Below are 20,597 nucleotides of genomic sequence, written 5' to 3'. Positions count from 1 at the left end.
GTTCGGACACCATTAGCTACTGCCGCCATGCCGCATCGGAGGGGCGGTGGGGTTTTTCGCGGGGTGCGGAGGCTGCCCGGAGGAGGACCAGCTCACTAGGATGGATTTCTCCTGCCAGAATCTCCCACGCCTCATTAGCGCTGTCTCCTGCTTTGCACTTTAACGCTCCGCTCCGCTTCTGGGATTCCTCCTGTCAGACAAAAACACTGGGGACCATCAAGCCCCTTCTGGATGCTTCCAGTGAGGATTCCAGCATCCACAGCAGACCTGCACGTCCAGCACACAGCGAGCCACCCATTTATCCCTTGACCTCATCCCACTGCTAGCAGAGGAGGGAACATGCGGTAATAATGATCGATTGAAAAGTGTGTATGGCGCGGGGGGTGGGGTTCGTGCAGATGCCAGGGGGCTACTGGCCCAGTGCCAAAAGACTTCCCATCATGCCCTTCATGTCAGTCGCCAGTTGCTGCTCACCTTTCGACTGGCGGTGGGAGGGGGGGTGAGGAGGCGGGACTCAGAGAATCAATCAGTGGCCATCAGCAGGGAAAGCCGTTATCGGGGGAGGTGCAGGAGCGACCGGCAAACAGGTGGCTTTCATGCTGCTAATCCCGGGATAAAGACGGCCAGCCAGAGAACCGCCTTTGTGACTCCGATCAGATAGCGGGCAACGACGCTACTTGTCAATGACCCGTCTGGTGAAATTACCTTCATCAACCGTACAGCTGTTATCACATGCAAAAGGTTCTCGAGTCGAAACCGAGCAGAAAGACCCTGTCGCTGGAAAAAAGCTTTTTACTGTTGGGCTCCTTAACCCTGAGGGCTCCAGAGATCCCGTTTTTTACGAAAAAGTCAATCATAATGGAAAAAAAAATAGCGTTCTGAGTGGTCAGTGGCATCGCAGCTGGAAAGCGGATCTTCTCAGGTTAATATCCTCGGCAGTAATTGTCGACGTGTGCTTTGATACACAACCCTCAAGCCTATAAATGCTTAATGCACAAAATGCCTTTACAAGTAACTCTCGCCAAGGGCTGATACGCACCGCAGGGAGAGGACATCCTACTTTCTGTCCCAGCCAATCACAGGAAAGGTCCTGCCCAGTGGGGGTGGGGGGAGGGGTTGTGTGGCTCCTGTGCTGAGCCAATACGTGTGAAGTGTGGAGCTTGTAAAAAGCGGAGGGGCACGTAAAAGCCCTCGGTGCTTAGCGGGGGAAAAATGGGGCGCTGAGATAAAGCAGACGGGCTCAGAATACTAATCCGGTCAGCACGACAAATGGGGGCCTGTTGGCCTCTTTCTCCCGTCAGAAATATTCCTCACAAGTGTCCTGATGTCCGGGTCATGTGATCGGAAGGAACAGACAGATGGAGGCATAGACATGAGAACAGAAACCCCCCCACCCCCCAAAAAAAGGCATCATTATATTCTCAGTGCTGACTCTGCACCTTCCCATTAGGCCAAATGGAACAGCATGCTACTGCTCACTAAAAATACAAGCGGGACAGTGGTTCTGACGAGGGGAACTCCGATTTAATTAAGCTCGCGTGTCATATGATTAAGGGGTCCAGCCCGGTGTAACAGGCTTTGAACACACAGGAGAACGGACCTTCCCATGTCTCACCAAGCATAACAAACTCCGACATGTGGACAAGGTCACGCTATTGCCCCAAACTCACACTCCTACTAATCCCACTAATTACCGCCACTAGTAGAAGTGTTATTTTACAAATCTCATTACACGTTCCCTGAAATGTATTACTTATGATGGCAAAATGGCAGTATGTGATCCTGCAACCTCACCACTGCCATTTTTTATTTTTACTCCGTGTTTAACCCTTGTGAAAACCACAAATTCAAACACTTACTCACCCTATAGAGCACTGTTTCCCAGCCCAGTCTTCAGGGACCCCCAAATGGTCCAAGTTTTTTCTCCCTCCCAAAAAGTCCACATTTTTGCTCCCTTCCAGCTCCTGACAGATAGTTCACACTTTTGCTGCCTTCCAGCTCCTGACAGACATGGACTGCCTGCGGCTCCACTAGGACTGCATTAGGAAACACTGCTATAAAGTATCCCAATACTGTACTTTCGCAAAACAACAACAACAACTTCATGTTCTTCTACAGTAGATACAAACGTTGACGTCATCGCTGATGGGCCAGAGACCTAAAAGCAGACATTCCAGATGCTGCCCTTGGCTGTGGCCTGTGGTCCCATGCTGTGAGGACACCGGTGCAGGAAGCCTTTGTCTGCTCCTGGCCTTTGGCCATTTAATTATAGTTGTTGCCCCGACAAAGAATAGCATCCCAGGTAACAATTAGCTTCTGCCCAGAAAGCTGTTCCGTTAGCAAATCACTCAGATGCACGAAGGTCCTCTCAGGCGCGGTGAGTCACTCCCGCCCTGCACTGATCTCACACCACACAGACACATTATGTAGCGCAGACCCAAGGGCATTAAAAAACAGGAAGTTCTGCCTTTATTTACTTGTCTGGATAAAGATGAGAGGCCCCAGCAAATCATTTTATGCAGCTTTTTTTGACCGCACGCCAGCTGTCGTTAGATTAGGTTTAGATACACACCGGCGTTCCAGAGAGACTGGCGACTGACCATAGTAATTGCCACTTTCCCGGTTAATTCCCATCCCTGGAGATCAAGTCATAGCTGAGGTGTTTTCTGGGATTGGAAAAAAATATCTAAATTACACAACATCTGTTATGTTTGTTTTTTTTCTCTCTCTCTGTAGTAATGAGGTACGGCTATCAAAGCTGAGGCGGTGAACTTCACGTGACCCGTGCCGAGCGAGAGGGAGAGTGTGGGTGCGAGATGTGGGACAGGAGCAGGAAAGCGTGGGTGCAAAGGAAAGCCCCCCCCTCAGGCTATATCTGACTGCTCTGCTTCTCCCTGCTCCTACCCATAATTCCACTGGTCATACCCAATCCGTCATGGGGGGGGGGCACTGTATGGAGGTTCGAAATCAGCATAGCTTCATGGTTGAGCAAGAAGGAGAACAAACAGTGAAAGCTACAGCATAAAAATATGGAAAATCCTAAATCATAAGAAAAAGACAAAGAACAGCTGCTGGAGAGAATCACATGGGCTGGTTGGTAAATGCATAGTAGGTGCACTAATTCTGGCCTAGTCATTATAAAACTTTATTCCATATACTATTATTCCATCCATCCATCCATCCATCCACCCGCTCATGCAGTACAGGGTCACGGGAGCCTACCCTAGTAAGCACAGGGCCCAAGTAAGGCTCATATTTTGGAGGGGATGCTATTATCATTTATTTCCGACAGAGATATTTTGACATAGCCTAAACAAGGTTTATTGGTTACCAATAAACTCCTGGGGGAGTGGGAGGGGGCACTGGTTCCAGATGAAAGCTGATTGGCCTCTTCCTCTGTCACTCACCAATGCAAAAATATCTCTGACAACGATAAGGTTGGTCTCTCTGTATGAATTATGGCCTCTCCAATGCCACCAACCTTGAAATCACCCCCTGCTTCTTCCCCATTTGCATTCTAAGTTTGCTGTGCTGCTGTTGTGTTCAGCACTTCCAAATAAAGGCATCTCTGATTGCTCTGACGAGCAACGCTCCACAAATAAGCATCTGACCAAGTGTGCATCATCATCCCAGAAAGCCATAGTCCTCCCTGGATAAGTGCTACTGAGCTGCCAAGCTCGGATTGCAGCGAGGAGCCCTTCAGCACCGACGCTCGCAGCCGTCCTTGGGCCCAGAAACTTTAAATCCTAGCGTGTCAAAAACTCATGAAAGCGAATCACATCTGACAGTAACTTCATAGCTTGTCACTGGATGAGTAAATAAAAAGCCGGCTCGTATCACAAAAATAAGGGCTCACTACAATCTTGATCTGTCGTTGCGGCAAAAATAGGAGTTGATGCTGGTTTCTGAGCATATAAGACGCGCTACAGCTATTTTAATTTTTAATCATGCAGCTTCTGGATCCAATGACCTGTACCTGTACATCTTGCCAGTTAGTTTTGTACCAATATGACATACGATGTACTCAAGAAGGCAACAAACGAACTTCTGCATACTTGCTAGATGAGCCAAACAGAAAACAATAACACAATATTCAAAGGCCAGCCATCTCAGATCCATAGCATCCGATGGTCAAAGAGAGAATCTGCAGACAAACTACAGGGGGGGCAGTGTCCAGCTCGATGGGGTCGGCCCATACGCCTGTGATTGGATGTTTCCGGGTTCAAATCCCACCCTTGGCAGAACAGTCATATCCAGTGGGTCCTTGATCGGAGGCCCTTAAGGCCAGGAAATGTGCAATTTAAGTAAAGGAATAGGTTTGGTTTCAGCATTGGTGAGGATGACATCATCTGTGCACCCTCCCTAAACACACTCGGTTTTCCAGCATTATTGGTAGGGAGATATTCTTACCATCCAAACCCAAATATATACCCTTGGCCCAGAAATATGGCTGACCCTAAACTTTGGTCTCACTGTAAATCTGAAAGAGCAGCAAAATGAGAGATTCCAGTGTACCTGTACTCCCGCTTGTACAAATGGCAAATAAAGCATCATTTCAGGTCACACTCGGAACCAGGCGATCCTGAGGCTCTTTGGCAGAGGGATCCATGCTCGCTACACACCTCTTGAGTGAACTGGCCCGGTGAATGTGAGTGATGGCACACTTCCCTGGCTCATTACCTCCCTCAAAGGGGGGGGGGGGGGAATCCTGTCAGATGCCATGTGCTCCGGCACACGCACAAAAACACACAACCGCTGAGGTGTTTCTGTTCCGGATTCCTGTCGATTCTCACCGCAATGTAATCAGTCATCGTTAACCGCCCCCCTAACAAGATCCAAAAACTGAATAATCAGAATCATTTCTTTTTTTTTTTTTGCACAGTAGGTAAAATTCTACTTCCATGCACAGCGTCGCACACCACTGCACGCACGCGCTTGCCTGCCCCAGCTCAGATCTTTATATAGCACAGCAGTAATCAGCCTTGCTGCCACGGCAACAGGGCGGTTAAGCTACTAATTAGATGTCCCTTGATTCTGTGACCCTAACATTCAGTCAGTCTTTGAGAGGAACCCAGCCCTGAGAATAAAGGTGACAGGATGGTGGATAAGGCGGAGTGATTTCAGTCTTTTATTGCCTGGAAAAAGAAAATCCATAAATTGAGCACCTGTGATATTGCTTATTATTTGTGATGCATAGTTCAGAGAGATTTTGAAAGCTCGCAGGCCTGGCGCATATGATTACACTTACGTTCATCCAAACATCGGCTATTGGGATGCCAGACACGTAGCTAGCAGGAAGTAGGAAGCAGCTCTTTAGCTTATTACCTAAACTGTTCTATTAACGTTTATTCTGCCATCCAATTACAAAGCCAAATATTTACTGATGAATTCGAAACTATAGGTCAGAGGTTAGTGCTGTTGCCTCACATCTTCAGGGTTATGGGATCAAATCCCAACTCTGCTTTGTGTGTGCATGAAGTTTACATGTGCCCACTGTGTTGCATGCATGTCCTGTCACAGTGTGAAGACATGCAGTCAAACTAACTGGCATCTCTCAAGAGTATAATTGTGCATATCTGTACTCTGTAATGGACCGGCATCTCTGACAGGCTGGACCCAAGCCTTGTGCCCTGTGCTGCCTGGGAGTGATTCCATGTCTGAACAGGATAAGAAGTTGGAAGATAGATGGATGAATGTAGTTAATAAGAATGTTACCCCTAATTTTAGACCTAAATGCAGGCCTTTGGTCGCTGGTAATGAATATGCAACGGGAGGGAAAGTGGCGCAAGAGGAAACGACCCCTGATCCAGAATAAGCGAGGCCCCAACTGTGTTGTCCTGAGCTTGCAAAATAAAAAAATAAATAAAACAGATGGAGGTAAAAACAAAAGTTTAAAAAATAATCAGTGTTTTTAGGTTTCTGTCCCTGTGGGTTACAGAGGATTTATTAGAGAACGAGCTGAATGGCTTCAGCACAAATCCATCCATGTGTAGGAATGCCGATCCGCAAATGGTGTGACTCGAGTTACATCAAAGCAACTTGTTAAAAAATAAAAATTCCAGGATAGAGATATTGTAGAATGAAGCACTGCACCTACACCAGTGTGGCAGACAGGAGGTGAGAGTGACTCACTGAGCCCCTAATCACGGCGCTGCTCTGGGCCTTGATGTAAGAGAAATAAGGGCGGGTGGGAGGGGACGAGTCACCAAAATTTGGCCGAGGAGCATCGCCAGTGAGCAGGTTAGGACAGCCACTAACAAGCGCCACCTTGCTGACGCAATGGTCCGCAACGCACCCCTCCCACTTAAGCAAGGCTTCAAATCCCATGCAATTAGCTTCCTGTGAAAAAGGCAAAGAGTCTGTGAGGTCAATTAAAAAAAAAAACAAAAAAAAAAACACTAACTAGGCCTGAATAATTGAGCAGGATATTTAACGGCGCTTTACTGTCTGAGAAGTCGGTCAAACGAGACGCGGGGGCGAATATCCCTGGCACACAGGTTACAGTAATGGGTGCTTTACTGCTCGACAACTGCTTCGGCACTCCCAGCACGACTTAGGCTCCATTCAAAGAGGCCTACCTTCATCTTCTCCAGAGGTGAGGAGTTCACGTTCCAGAGAGAAAAAAAAATCCAGACCAAGATTTTGTTTCAACTAACCAGTTCAGTATAAAGAGTCACAGTCACAGAGTACTCAGCTGATTGGTTGAAATGAAATCTTAGTCTGGAGTTTTACTCTCTGGACCTGAACTACCCAACTGATCATCTCTTACAACGACATGGAGGTGGGGTTGTTTAAATAAGCAGCATTCAAAAAGGCATGAACATTGTCAAAGGAAATATCAGCTAGGAAATGAATTAAAAGGTGATGCGAGATAAGTGAGTTCTCTTTGCACTTGCAGACAATTATAGGATGAACAAGGGAAGGGCAAGGCACAGTGGGATGGGATTGGATGGGATGGGATGCGACAGGACGAGACAGGATGCCCAGCCCGAATTTAGAACAGGCCGAGGGATCTAGAGCCAGAGCCAGGCAAATCCGATACTCTGTCTGGGGGCCCATTGTGACTAAAAATGTCCCCCAACTGATGGGTTCTGATCGGACCAGCATTTCCCAGCAGACATGGCTCCATACTTCAAAATCTCACATAAACCTCATTTAGTGAACAAAAATTTACCTCATCCCCGAACATCTCCAACAGGACATCAGCATGATTTAGCAAGATTTAAAAAGGTGAGGACTGACACCAAGCAGGAACAAAATACAAGACAAATGGCAGAGAGATCGAGGCGAACCCCTACGCAATGTCAACTTCCGTCTCCTGTTCCCCAAAACTGGACTCGTCCAAAGACACCATCAATGAGGTGCAGATCGACACAAAATGCCAGGCGGAGTCGGGTGAGAAATTACTTAAAAGGTATAAACGTGGCAATCAGTTGGGGTGGGGGGCCAGAGGCCACAGAGAGCTCACCCCCAGCCGTAAGCTCCGGCGGTCAATCAGCTGGAAAAAAATAGCCATTGTGATTTTTAACAAGAAAGAAAAGAGACGGCGTCACATTTTCACAGGAAATACATTCAAAATGAGAAAGTGACTGCCATCCATTTTAAGCACAGAGAGAGTTTCAAACTGGTGACCACGGTAAATGAAACGGAGTTATTACGCAGGAATGAGGCTGAAACCCCAGGGTGACTCCAGTTTAATGACTAACATTTTTACTTTCTTTGCCCCTGTATGATATGCTGGCAGAATTGCTCGGTTTTGCCGAACGCTTAACTCGCCACAAAAGCTAATAACTACCTAGCTTCAGTGCGGACAGCTCCAGAATACATCACTCTGTGCAGCGGAGCGTGCGAGCAACTCACCGCTGTCACTGCCAGCCCCGTCAGGCATGCAAATGCGTCACCGAATAAAGCAAATCACCATGAAGGATAACAGTTACAGTGATGGCAGTGGGATTACGATTCAGACACTGATAGCGAGTGCGAGAGAACCATCAGTCCAATTACCCAAGTAGATCGGGCTCAGCGTAATGAGGGACATTCGCGGGCCGCCAAACACCACCTACCATATCTTTATCAATATCTTTTATTTAGGTTTAATTTCAATTAAAACAAAATATTTCTTAATAAAGATGTTCATTGTATAATAAAGAAGTTTGGTTTCTCCTCGAATCGTGTCTATGGATCATGTGCTTAACCACAGCACTGTCCCCCAAAGTGCTCCTCTCCCATCAGATTCATTGTGACGCCAGAACAGAAGCTGATCTCCCTTATTGGGGGTCCCTGGGGGCCAATCCGCTTTCAGCTGGGGGCCAGTGTCCCATGACATCTTTGGAAAATCACACAACCGACTGTCTGTCCATCCTTCCACCCTCACCATCCCAGACAGTGGCGGTGCAAAGGCAAGGAAACACCTTTAATCGGTGTTGTCCAACCCTGTCCTCAGGATTCCCCGACAGTCCACATTTTCTCACCCTCTCAGCTTCCAAAGCGCCTATACTCGGTATTCAGTGTCGCTGATTGGCTGGGAGTTGGGAGGAATCAAAAATATGGACTGTCTGAGGGTCTCGAAGGACTGGGTTCGAAAACACTGCTCTAGATGGGATGCAAGCCCATCACAAGACATACACACTCAATCACGCACTATGGGCAACAAATGCCGCAACCTTAATCGGCAAAACAAGACCATGAGGGAAACACCATGAAAATAATACAATTACAGAAAACCAAGCATGCTTTAGTCAATCCAGACATGGCTGAGCCACAAGAATGCAATTAGCAGGAACAGCCATAAGGTCATTTATGTTGGTCTGGGTAACATTTTGGTTAACCGCCAAACTTTAGTATGATGCTCAGGTTTACTGGATGCGGCAAGTTTGTTTAAAGCAAATTGCCAATTAAAATGTTCAGATTAGCTTGCTGATGTAGTCCAAGAAAAGCCAGATGAGGATGGAGGAGACCGTCAGGCAGCTTGCAGCAAACGGCCAAATTGGCTGGAGTAGCTCCCAGAAATAATAAATATACAATTACTGAAATGTTTATACCAACAACGTGTCTTCATAAGACAATAATTCCGGGAGAATTCCTTTATAATCCATTATCGATCCATTTTTCCAGAAGTAGGAAAAGCAAAAAGATTCAAAGCCATAGCAAAGCAGGTAAATTGTGTAAAATAAGCGTGTTTCTATAAAGCATCAAAAACCAACGTCACAGCGTGACTTTAATGAGGAATATAGCTGCTGCCCTCATGAGTCTATATTTGTAAAGCTGCACAATTGATGCAATGCGATGAAGACATAAACCCTTTGCATTCTTCTGAGTTCTGCTTTAGGTGCAGATAACAATAGAGCCAAGGAAGAGATTTTTATGTAGAACATCTGGAAGCCAGCTTTCACCTGTCCATCTCACTCCTACCACCCCCCCCCCCCTTGGATGTAAGAGCCCTTGGAAAAAAACAGGCAGGTAAGGCTTTCAGAGGCAGGCTGAAAACCGCACTGTGCCATTTGCCAAGTCAATGTATAACTGAAGTTAAAAGAAGAAGTAACGCGATACCAGGGACCAGCAACCTGAATTAGTCCATAAACTCTGTCAGCACTCTCCAAAATCCAACACACTTCTCACTGTGTGAGAATTTCAGGATCATAAAGAATGCTAGAGAAGAGTGTCTCTCAGTTCCCAGGAAAGAAAATAATTCCACAATTTCATGCATTTGGGATTTAATGGATGGAAAGTAGCAGCAATTTCAACCAATGACCCAAAGCCGACACACTATTTGTTCATCAAGAGTCTGCAGCCAGCTAAGCAGCTAACCCAATTCGGCAAGTTGGGCAGCCAGGGCCAACTCTCTTGCTTTAGAGTGTCTCCATGCTACTAGGCAACCAAAATGCCTTGAGCTTGACATTTCTGGCTCCAAGCAAAGACTTAAAGGGTGAAAACTTGCCAACCAAAAAGACCAACGCAGAAGCCCGATTACACACACAGACCAAAGTAACTTCAGCCAATACCCAGCTGTCTCCCCATCTCCCCACATGAAACGACCATAATTAATGAGCATTCAGGCTTTGGGGATTGCTGTTACTAGTCCTCCAACGTCCCAGGCTGGTGTACTGTACGACTAAGAATCAATTCCAGCTTATTCCAGGGTGGCTTAATTAGCGCCGTGTAACTATGCAGTCAGCTGAAAATATCTAACAACCTGCTCAAATTCCAAAATATCTTGAGAGCCAGGGCCTTTTCTGAGTTTGACCGACTTTGAGAACTGGTGAGAATGTCCAGGGTGACATTCCTTTGTTTTTGTGCAAATGCGTGCCATGTCTCTGACAAAGAGTTGACAGTTAGTCTTTACAAAATAATGCAAACTCTGGAAATGCATGGGAAATGTGGCTCTAGGATCAGGCAGACTCTCTGGCTGCTCGAATGTTGCGCCCTAGGTCTTGCCACACGGTGACCCTCTGTACCGCACGGAAGGATCGGATAATGAGCTTTATCCACTGCGTCAGGTCTCTGCATCTACTGATAAGCCCCCACCACTATAACCCCCATCCCCCCCCGTCCCTGCCAGCTCCCACAGCACCTCCCTCATCAAGTCAACCGGCAGCCAAATCAGACGCCAAGTGGATAAAGCGAGGGGGGAGAAGTGACCTGATTGCTGCGAGGATTTGAAAGTCTGATTTGAATATCTGATTCCCGTTATAAGGTTGCCAGATGATGCCGGCTTGCAATCAGTGAGAAAGCACTGGCCCCAATCACAACTTCTACCTGAACCTCATCACCACAAACCCCCTCAGAGCCTCGAACCCCCTGCTGCTGCCCCGAATTTCCCGCTTACCCACATTTCCACTCCCGCATGTTAGCGTAAATCAGAGGGACACCTACGGCCCGAGGTCAAGGCAGAGTTGAATGCCAGCAGAGCACGAGCTGAACGAGAGCCGCGGTTACCTTGCCTGACATCCCTGGGCGCTACGGCGATGACATTCTTGGAATGCAGCTCAGTGACACAGCAGCTGTCTGGTGTCTCCAAGAAGAAGCCGGACGAAGAAGATGAGGCTGTGTCGTTGTGGGGCGTGGCGGGCAGTAGCGGAAGGGGCGGGGCCGCATCGGGGCAGGCACAGCCTGTCTGTGTGAGGCCGCAGCGCTCGCCAGGGCGACCCACGTGCAGACACTCCTCGAACCAGCGGCACAACACAGCGCAGGTGAAGCGGCTGGAGTTCTCGTTGTTGACAAGTAGCAGCTCCACCAGGCCGAACGCAAGGGTCTCAGGGCCAACCGGTGCCTCCCCTGGCTCCGGCTCACCAGCCAGGCACAGCTGGACGAAGTTCTTGTCGAACTGCAGGAAGGTATGGGCACCGGTGCCCTGACACAGCTCCACGGCCTCTGGGGGGCGCTGCTCGGCAGGCGGCGGGACGGCACACGTCTGGTTGGCGAGGTAGGGGTCCAGCGCCAGCACGGAGGGCTGGAAGCTCAGGCAGGCTCCCGCGTGACGGTTGAAGCGGAAGTAGAGGGAGTATTTGGTGGGGTCGGGGTTCTCCACGGTCCAGGAGCAGCCTGCGGCCAGGGTGGGGAAGAGGTCCCTGAGGGAGAAGGAGCCGTACAGCACCCCTGCCGCAAGCGAGGAGCAGGGGGGACCCTGACCCGGCAGCTCCGTAGGCCAGGCCAGTGCGAGAAGGGACAACAGCACAGACAGACAGAGCCGGCCAGCAGTGTTCATCCTATGTCATTTGTCCTGTGGAGAAACAGAAGTGCAACACAGTTAGAAAAATCGCTGCTGGTATCATCATCCTCACCGCCACCGCCATCATCATCGTCGTCATCTTCATCACCACGACCTCCATCACCATCATTGTCACTACCAACATCACCACGACCACCATCATCACTATCATCACCACCACCGCCGTCATTGTCGTCATCATCATCATCATCATCACCAGCCTCATCATCGTTATCACCATAATCTTGATCATCACCATCATTTTTACAGCAGCCCTGAACGTCACCTCAGAGTACCACCTCCCAGGTGCAGCAGGTGGCGCTCTCCCTGGGAGCAGAGTCATGTGTACAGATGGAAGTTCAGTTGCTTATGCCCAGAGCAACCCCTGAGCCCTCGTGTGACACAATCAGCTGCTCTGATGACTTAGCCAATTTGAGAGGCTGGATATGACCCATTATCCCAGTGCCCAGGGAAATTTACCCCCCCCCCCCCCTCTCTCTCTCTCTCTCTCTCTCTCTCTCTCGCTAAGGTATCCTTGCATTCACATGACAAATGTTACAAAACCTTAACATAATGAATATAAAGAAAGCTTCAGTTGCCATTCCTGACAATCCTTTTTGCTCCTCGATTTTATTACAGTGTCATGTAGACAGATGCATACACGCCCACATGAAACGGACTAAAGTCAGTTACTGCCATTTTGTGGCATTAAACAGTGCTGCGGTGTTTGTAGTTGGAGCAGCTGGATATGTTAACTTCGACTAATTAAACGCTTACTGCTTTTTATGCATCAATTAGTGCAGATTTATATGGATACTAATAGATGGAGGTCATACGCACTCATGCAACGAATGCTCGAATCAGGAATTACCGCAACAAATTCTCGCGGCCCTTCTAAAACAGGCCAGCTAGTCTTCATCTCAGCAATACCACGCTCCATTGGTTGACAGCCAAAACAAAATGGAGTTCAGTGTGAGTAGTTTCCCATAAGCAAGCAAGTCACTCAGGGCACATTGAACGGAGTCCATCTCATCCATAGCACCTGCACACGGCTGCATTACAAAGTTCTACAATCCCATATTTTGGGACAACATTGCATCACCTCTGGGGATTAAATGCAATATGCGTTCCCTGAAGCTGACTAAAAGAAAAGAGGGTCGAAATCAGTCAGGAAAGCTTTTTTCGCAGCAACTCCCTCCCCAGTGACGGGTTGATAAATATGGCATTGAATCCTGGCCCATCTGCTCGCTTTTGCCGTCAGCTCTTCGTGCGTCCAGGTAAATTGCCAGACCACGTTTGAATGTCGTATTCGGTTTTCTTGCACGCCTCGCAACATTTATGTTTAATTACAGACTTCCCGGGCTCCCAAATTGCATAAATACAAAACACAACAAACCCAAGAAAGGTTAGCGTGTAAATCTCCCAGAACAAATAATTCACAAATAACAGCTATTTTCTTACACTCGTCATACACAATACTTCTCAGCGAGCTGCATCACAAACAACTAACCTCAAAATTTCATATTATAATCAGAAATAATAAAAACACTTTTGAAATCAAAATTAATACGAGTATCACCGCCGTGGCTGGTCTGCCTTCCTGCCACAGAGAAATTCAATTATCTTGTGACAATGAGCTTCTCATTATGCTCTAAACGGGTGACGTTCTTAACCAAAGTGGCACCATTTCCATTCATCATGGAGCATAATTATCAGCGCGCAGGCTGCCAACGGGGACAACGGCGTCGCGGCGGGTTCCGAGAGGAGAGCTCCAGCACCAAGGCAATGTGATCCCCCGCTAACTGAACCGTGGCAGGACGGGCTAGCACTCCACGCGACTCGCTGCCTCGCTGCCGCTCCCCCCCGGCTGGGGAAACCCCAGGCAGCTCCTCGCGACGTCAGACCCCACCGCTGTATAATTCTACAGATGGTCCCGAGACTCACTACCCCCCAGGGTGTTTTAACACGTGTGACACTATTTCAAGGGCAATGAGCCAACGATAACCAAGGAGTGCTTGTACAGTCTGTCGTGTTTACTGTGAATCGGTGAGTTTTGGAAGTTATTAGTACAGTAAAATCGCTGGAATATAACTTTCAAGTAACCGGCACAATTCGGAAATATCAGTATAAAATAATTCAGAATAGTAACAAACAGCAGTCTTATTTTACGTCTTACAATAAAATATATAACCAGGGCTGCCAACTTTGGTCAGCTGGAATGAGATTTTCAATGCACTGTGTGTATTTATGCACTCGTATTTACATGTATGTGATGGTTTTATTACCTCGTACATAGTCTGTATGGTTTGCAGAATTCCCCAATGCTTTTAGATGTAGCTAATTTAGGTTTATAATGGAATAATACAGATTTGCCGTAAGATGTCTTCCGTGACAGTCTGAAAGCGCGAGTGCCAGGTGTGTGAGAGTCAGCAGCCGTGCATTATAGCAGAAACATCTCTGCGTCATACACGAACCAGGACCAAAGCAGACAGTACCCACGCAGAAGCAGACTTTGGTGATCTTTACGCCGGTTACTGTTTACCTGATGATTCGCTGTGTTACAGGGACATTGCACCGTGTAAAAGCAACAGTCAATAGTCATTAGTGCGTGTTTAAAAGGATTAGGGTCAATTGAAAATATGTGTTACAATTCAGTAGTTTTCAAGTACTTTGCAAATAGTACTTTTCCAAAACGTAAGGTAACTATTCAGCACTGCCTCACTCCCCATGCTGCTGGATCGGAGAGCTTTTACTGAATTCAGTTTTAAAATCTATCATGTCATTATTTCTACGCGTTAATGATGGGGAGAGGTCGAAATGACAGAGGCTGCATTAATGACCTCTGGTCATTATCAGCAATTAATGAGTCGGCAACAACGTGTCCAGTAAGCCTTCCCAGAGGTGTGTGTCTCACACTTAAATCCATTGTCCCGATAATGAAGCGTTCATTATCTACTGCTGATCAGCCACTTTGCTCACCCCTCACTCTGACCAATGGTTTGCTGTATTGCTTCTCTCTTACGAGTCACTCACTCACACTGCTGTCACCTTCCATCCATCCACACTTACATTTTCAAAAGCACTTCGAAATTTAAAGCGCATCCCCTTTAACAAAACTCTCATGCCACTTTACACGTGATATGCATTTTATTCTGCTATACAATATTGCGAATTGACATTATCCAGACACATAGACCATAGGGGGGTGGCATGGGTGGTGCAGTGGTTAGCACTGTTACCTCACACCTCTGGGACCCGGGTTCGAGTCTCCGCCTGGGTCACATGTGTGTGGAGTTTGCATGTTCTCCCCATGTCGTCGTGGGGTTTCCTCCCGGTACTCCGGTTTCCCCCCACAGTCCAAAAACATGCTGAGGCTAATTGGAGTTGCTAAATTGCCCGTAGGAGTGCATGTGCATATGAATGGTGTGTGAGTGTGCCCTGCGATGGGCTGGCCTCCCATCCTGGGTTGTTCCCTGCCTTGTGCCCATTGTTTCCAGGATAGCCTCCGGACCCCCCGCGACCCAGAAGGATAAGCGGTTTAGAAAATGTTTTTATGGATAGACCGTGGGCTTATCCGGACACATAGACCATAAGCTTATCTGGCCACATAGACCGTAACTGAAGGCTAGGTCATGAAAACTAGGGCCCCCCATGAAGTTACATTTATGGATATAGGATAATCTGATCATTTAAATTAATAGCATTTCATTTTCAGTGATTTTACTGTTCTGGATAGACAAAGTTGCCCCCCCCCCAGCTATAATGGATTATTCCTATTTTGAGACATCTAACTACCTAGCTTTCTGCTCACACTGGGGCTAGTGGTACCGGCTGCTTCACTGCAAACTGGCAGAAGGTAGCCTACCAAGAAGAAAACAGCACAAAGATTAACATGACCGTATCTGTGTCTTTGATACCACCCCATTAGAGTGGTAGACGAATTATGAACGGACATGAAGTGCACACAATTCAATAAACGTATGCAAAAATTCAACAATATCCGTAGCTTCAGGGACAGAGTTAGGTATAGGCTGTGCCAGCCTAAGGTCACAAGAGAGGCAAACTGTGAAACTTCTTAAATTTGGCCGATCAACCTGCAGGCAATGCCTTCCTTCCCCCCATCGCTGAATCCCGCCCCCACCCTGACTGCCAAGCTTTACCGCTGGCACCCAACACTTTGATTAGCATATTATTGATGTTCTATCGTTTTTAATTCCCTGTCCTTTCTCTTTCAGCTGCAAAAAAAAAAAAAAAGTTGAAATGGCCCCCTTAAGGGCCCCTGCCCATATCAGGCTGGGGCCCCAGAGAAGTTGGTACGTCCCTGACATAGTTATGCATGTTCATATATCATAACAACATCATTTCAGCCTTTTTTAAACCAGGGATGTCCAAATGAAAACAGAGCGGAACTGCACCCCCACCTCTAATGTGTACTAACATAAATAACTAAGAGCCACAGACTATTTTAGGCTCAAACATTTGGCTTGAACGTTATGTGGCTGATGTTACTGACTTCTTATCAATTTGTGATGCGTATCTCTGGACCTCCTGAGACTCCCCCCAATACCCCCTGGGGGGGCGTTAAAACCCAAAGATGTCAGATATTTAAAACTTCTGAATTGTAATGAATTTCTAATTTAAGTTCTCATTAATGTAGGTCAAACTGCAACCATTCTTTGTTTTTTTTCAGTATATATTACATAACATATAAATCAAATTCACATCAACTAGTCTTTGTACTACAGTTCTTTATATTTTTTTTTTTGACACATACTCAACATGTCTTTGAAATCCAGTGGGTCTTAATTAATTTATTGCCTTCATTAATTCAAATTGAACTTCAGAAAAATTAATTATTGAAGGCGATGCTGTCCAAGACATTGCTAGTGGAACTGTCACAGATACGATGGATAGAATATCTCTGGTCAGCAAGCGACCACTGGACATGGGAGATTGGGGTATTTTGGCTAAAGGTGTTGTGGTGACAGAACCGAACGCCGGGATCAGCCTAGGATTTATCTGGCATCCGTTACCAGTCTCCCACCTTGTCTGCCTGCGAGCATGAAAAGATATATACATAGATGACATAATCCAGAGCGACCCACACAGCACATGGAGTGCACAGACAATACGAGAAAAACAAGGAGATTAGCCCGATGCACGAGACGGAGGTCCGCCCAGCGGCGAATGGAGACCCGAGTACGATAATGCGTAACGAGCACCTTATCAAATGCTTACGACAATCTCCTGCTAATGGCTGGATGCTATAAAGAGGCCGCTAAGGAGAGGCAAGATTTCATATGGTGAGCTTCTGCGCTAACAGCCGCTCAGTCCGACAGCCCTAATTACGCTAAAGTTATTTAAGCCTTTCCATGGGCTGTTAACATTTTATATATGCCGATCGGCGTTTCCAGTTCAGCCGAGGAAGTTCTGAGTAGTGCTCTGCCAGCACTGACCCCAACGACCTTTCAACTACCGCTCAGCCTTTACAAGTCCAAGCAGACGTATAACAAGGGACCGAGCGTCTCAGAAAATCCAACCGCCGTGCACGAGTTTATGGCTCGAGTATGCAGGCTTCCTCCTTCCAGACTGGTAAAACAGGCCTGATTGGTCAGCTACCCTCTGCTTAATTTCAATTAGTCTGTTCCATTTAGCACAGAGGGAAGAGCTAACGAGTGATTATAGGGTTTGGCATTTGAATTCCAGCTCTTCGCTGTTGCTCATTCACTCAGCGAGGCCCCATTGATAGCGCTGACATGACGAACACAGAAAGAAACATCACTACCTGAGACCTTCTGAGGAAAGACTGCCCACCATCTAGCCCTTTGGCTAATTAAGCGGCTAGGATCATGGGTGATTCGAGGATTTTTTTACTGGACGCTCAGCAGCAGTGAGCCGTTTCAGAACAGCCCAAAGCGAGTCCGATTCTGTACATAAAACGAGAGTGGCCCCCCACAGCATCATTCTAATGGCTACGTCTACGTGTCTTTGCACGTTTCCCCTGCTTTGTCTAACTTGTTCACCACATTGTGAATAAGCCTCTGCAGGGGTAAACATGCAGTGTATTCCAAAGCACAGTAGCAGTTATGAGACACACAGATTATTATGACATATGTTACCACGGGGAGAGGCTGAATAAAGGGTCACAACTAAGACACAGAATTATAGTGAGAAAACATGCTTTGGAAATCCCGGCTCCAAACATCATCTCATGGGTCTCTCCAACAAAGGGTCAACAAAGGGCTGGGGCCTCCGTGAGATTTGTCCCATCAGACACTCCGTGGGGTAGTGGACAACAAAGGCCTTTCTGGTTTTAATCTCTCGGCTGTGAAAAGGCAAGACAGAGAGTCCCAGAGTCTTTGTGTCTCAAACAGGTCCTGGTGGCATTTTGAGGTCAGCCCAGGTCTGACTGTCATGGATGCATTGAGATTCTCTCCGCCCGTGACGTGGGACACAAAGCTCAGATCTTTCCAGCCGCCTGAGGATCCCCAGGGTGCCAGCACAATTAAAAGTTCTCTGCTCTCATGAAAGGTGAGCTGAAGGTGCGCATTATCTCCTGCCAGACTGATGGCCCAACCCCCAAGCCAGCAATTTCATCCAATTTATCACATTGTGATTCTTGTGCTTCTGGGTACTTGAGCAGAGGGGGGGCAGGTGGTTTTGATGGGCTAGAGAAACGACTGCGTCTCGACAGAGGTCAGAGGTCAAACGTGACCGGAGGACAGACCATGCACGCCAGCGCACGCCATGCGCATTGCATCCAGGTCTTGTACAGGATTCTGTATAACTCCATTACCCAGAACGACAAACAGTGCAGCAGTGCTTAGACCTACTATACATTCTGCACATCCTCCCCCACCCAAAAAAAATAAACTGATTAGATCCCATGCATGTGAACCTCCTACACTGACATGCCAAGGCAGAACATCCCAGGTCACTGGGGTCTGAAGCTTACCCTGGATGCTACAGGCACAAGGCAGCGAAAAATCCAAGATGGCAAGACAATCACCATTCACGCATCCTCTATACCTATGGGCAATTTAACAATTTCCGGGAAACCGGAGAACCTGAAGGAAACCCCACAACGACATAGGGGGAACATATAAAGTTCACACACACATACGTCATGTATGTAGGCTGGACACTCAACCATAGTCCCAAGGTGTCAGCAACAATGCTACCCACTGTGCCGCCCCCAGTAATGGTATATTTTTTGAAAATTGACTTATGGCCAAAACTGAGTCTCTTAGGCTTATCCTGTTTATCTATGCTCGGTCTTGAATGAGTACACAATCACTTACAGTACCTACCCACGATGCACATGGGTAGACAGATAAAAAACTCTGAAGTCCCTTTTCTCAGTCTCATTGTAGTTGCTGCGTTTTATCTTCGTGTGTTAGTATACCTTCCTCGAGTACAGACCATGATTATTAAAACAAGGTGAAGCACGTGACGTGCAGCAAAGAAGATGAGAGAAACACCTCCACACTTTGGAAGGGCTACTTTTCTCCGGGTCAGCCGGGTTACGGACATCGATCTCTTCTGGACTGAGTGTGAAACGCTCCAACCATCTGTAAAATATTCCCTATTGCCGTGCGGGTGATGAGGTTCGATCGCACAGGTGTTTCTCACCTGCCCTGGATTCTCCACCGATTAAAATCTCCTGTCCTCCATCTGGTTGTTCTCAAAATTATTATTCTTTCAGACCGCTTGGGGTCAGGAGGACATGGCTTTCAATCTTCTGGATTAAGGGAGCAGAGAGGCAACGTGCACAGGGGCGAATAGAGAGGCAAGATGAGCTGACAGCTGTGCAAGATGACAGGAGACCACTCTGGAGGAATGTGGGAGGCAGGCTTAGTGGGAGAGGGGCAGTAGGATTGTGCATCCCTGGGGGAAGACTAAGCAGGTGCTGAAAGAGCCAGGAAGCTTCTCCTCTTTGGAGTGTTTCCCAAAGAAAACAAGACCGGATTCCACATTCATTAATACCGCAGTGAAGCACAAAGTGTTGAAGGTCAAGCAGGTCGGACTGCTTCACCGCGACTAAGCACCCCACAGATCTGTTAATGCCCCGAATGCACTACGGCAGCCATTTTGAGCACAAATCGGGCAGAAGATGACCTCTGGGGGTCACCTCACGCGGGAACTATCACCAACGGCGACCGTCTCCACTCTCCTGAGATGGAATCGGACAGGAGAGCGCTATCGGCTAAATCAGGATACCGTTGGTTCGTGAGAGAAATGGGATGTCTCCCGCGAAGCCTCAAATGAGATCTCAGCGGAGATGTAAACATTAATAAGCAGATTGGGCCACTGCCCTTATCTGGGGGGACTCAAGGACTCTTCCGACAGCGGCGTGCGTGCGACGCGGTGCCTAACAAAGGTGGGACCATCGCTCGGCAGGTTCGTAGAAGTGCCGATTAAGTGAGCGGGAGCCCTAGTTCAATAGTGCCGTTATGATTACGTCCCCAAAGCAATTTCTACAAAGTAAAGGTCAGCCCTGGCTGACTGAATGCCGCGGCGCCAAAGGGAGCCGCACGCCGCTGTCGATTGTGACCTCTTTAATGCCGGATCCCGGCGGAGCGCGGCTTTACTCGCTCATCCGCCTGCCAAGCTCCGTAATAAATTTGCACAGGACCTTGTGGGGCGAACCCCCCCCCCCCCCCCGCCACCTCACGGGGTGAGCCGTTCACCCCCACGTGAGATTCCAGATGCGAGCCACCGTCTAATTTACTTCTGGGGGCTATTGTACGCTTTTTCCCAAGAAAGAGCAGGCTAATGTCCTGTGGATGGTGTCAGTGTAGGTGTGTTTTCGCAGGGGGAGGGGCAAGGTCTTTAAGCTATGACTGGTGTTCCAATTCTATCAGAGGCCTTGGGGGGTCCCCTGGTGGCC

General features: G+C 47.7%; 1 protein-coding gene across 1 annotated transcript in view; it reads right to left on the bottom strand.

The window, feature by feature from the left end:
- adgrb2 (adhesion G protein-coupled receptor B2) overlaps positions 1-20,597 on the bottom strand; it is a 208,597-nt gene that overhangs the window by 145,187 nt on the left and 42,813 nt on the right. Inside the window, 1 exon segment of the mRNA XM_048993698.1 lies at positions 10,936-11,719. Within this exon segment, the coding sequence (XP_048849655.1) occupies positions 10,936-11,704 (769 nt within the window). The 5' untranslated portion in view covers positions 11,705-11,719.

Source organism: Brienomyrus brachyistius, chromosome 23 (assembly GCF_023856365.1).
Source record: "Brienomyrus brachyistius isolate T26 chromosome 23, BBRACH_0.4, whole genome shotgun sequence".
In the NCBI taxonomy this organism is placed as follows: Eukaryota; Metazoa; Chordata; class Actinopteri; order Osteoglossiformes; family Mormyridae; genus Brienomyrus; species Brienomyrus brachyistius.
The sequence above is the reverse complement of the archived record's forward strand: the minus strand, read 5'-3'. Positions and strand labels throughout refer to the sequence as shown.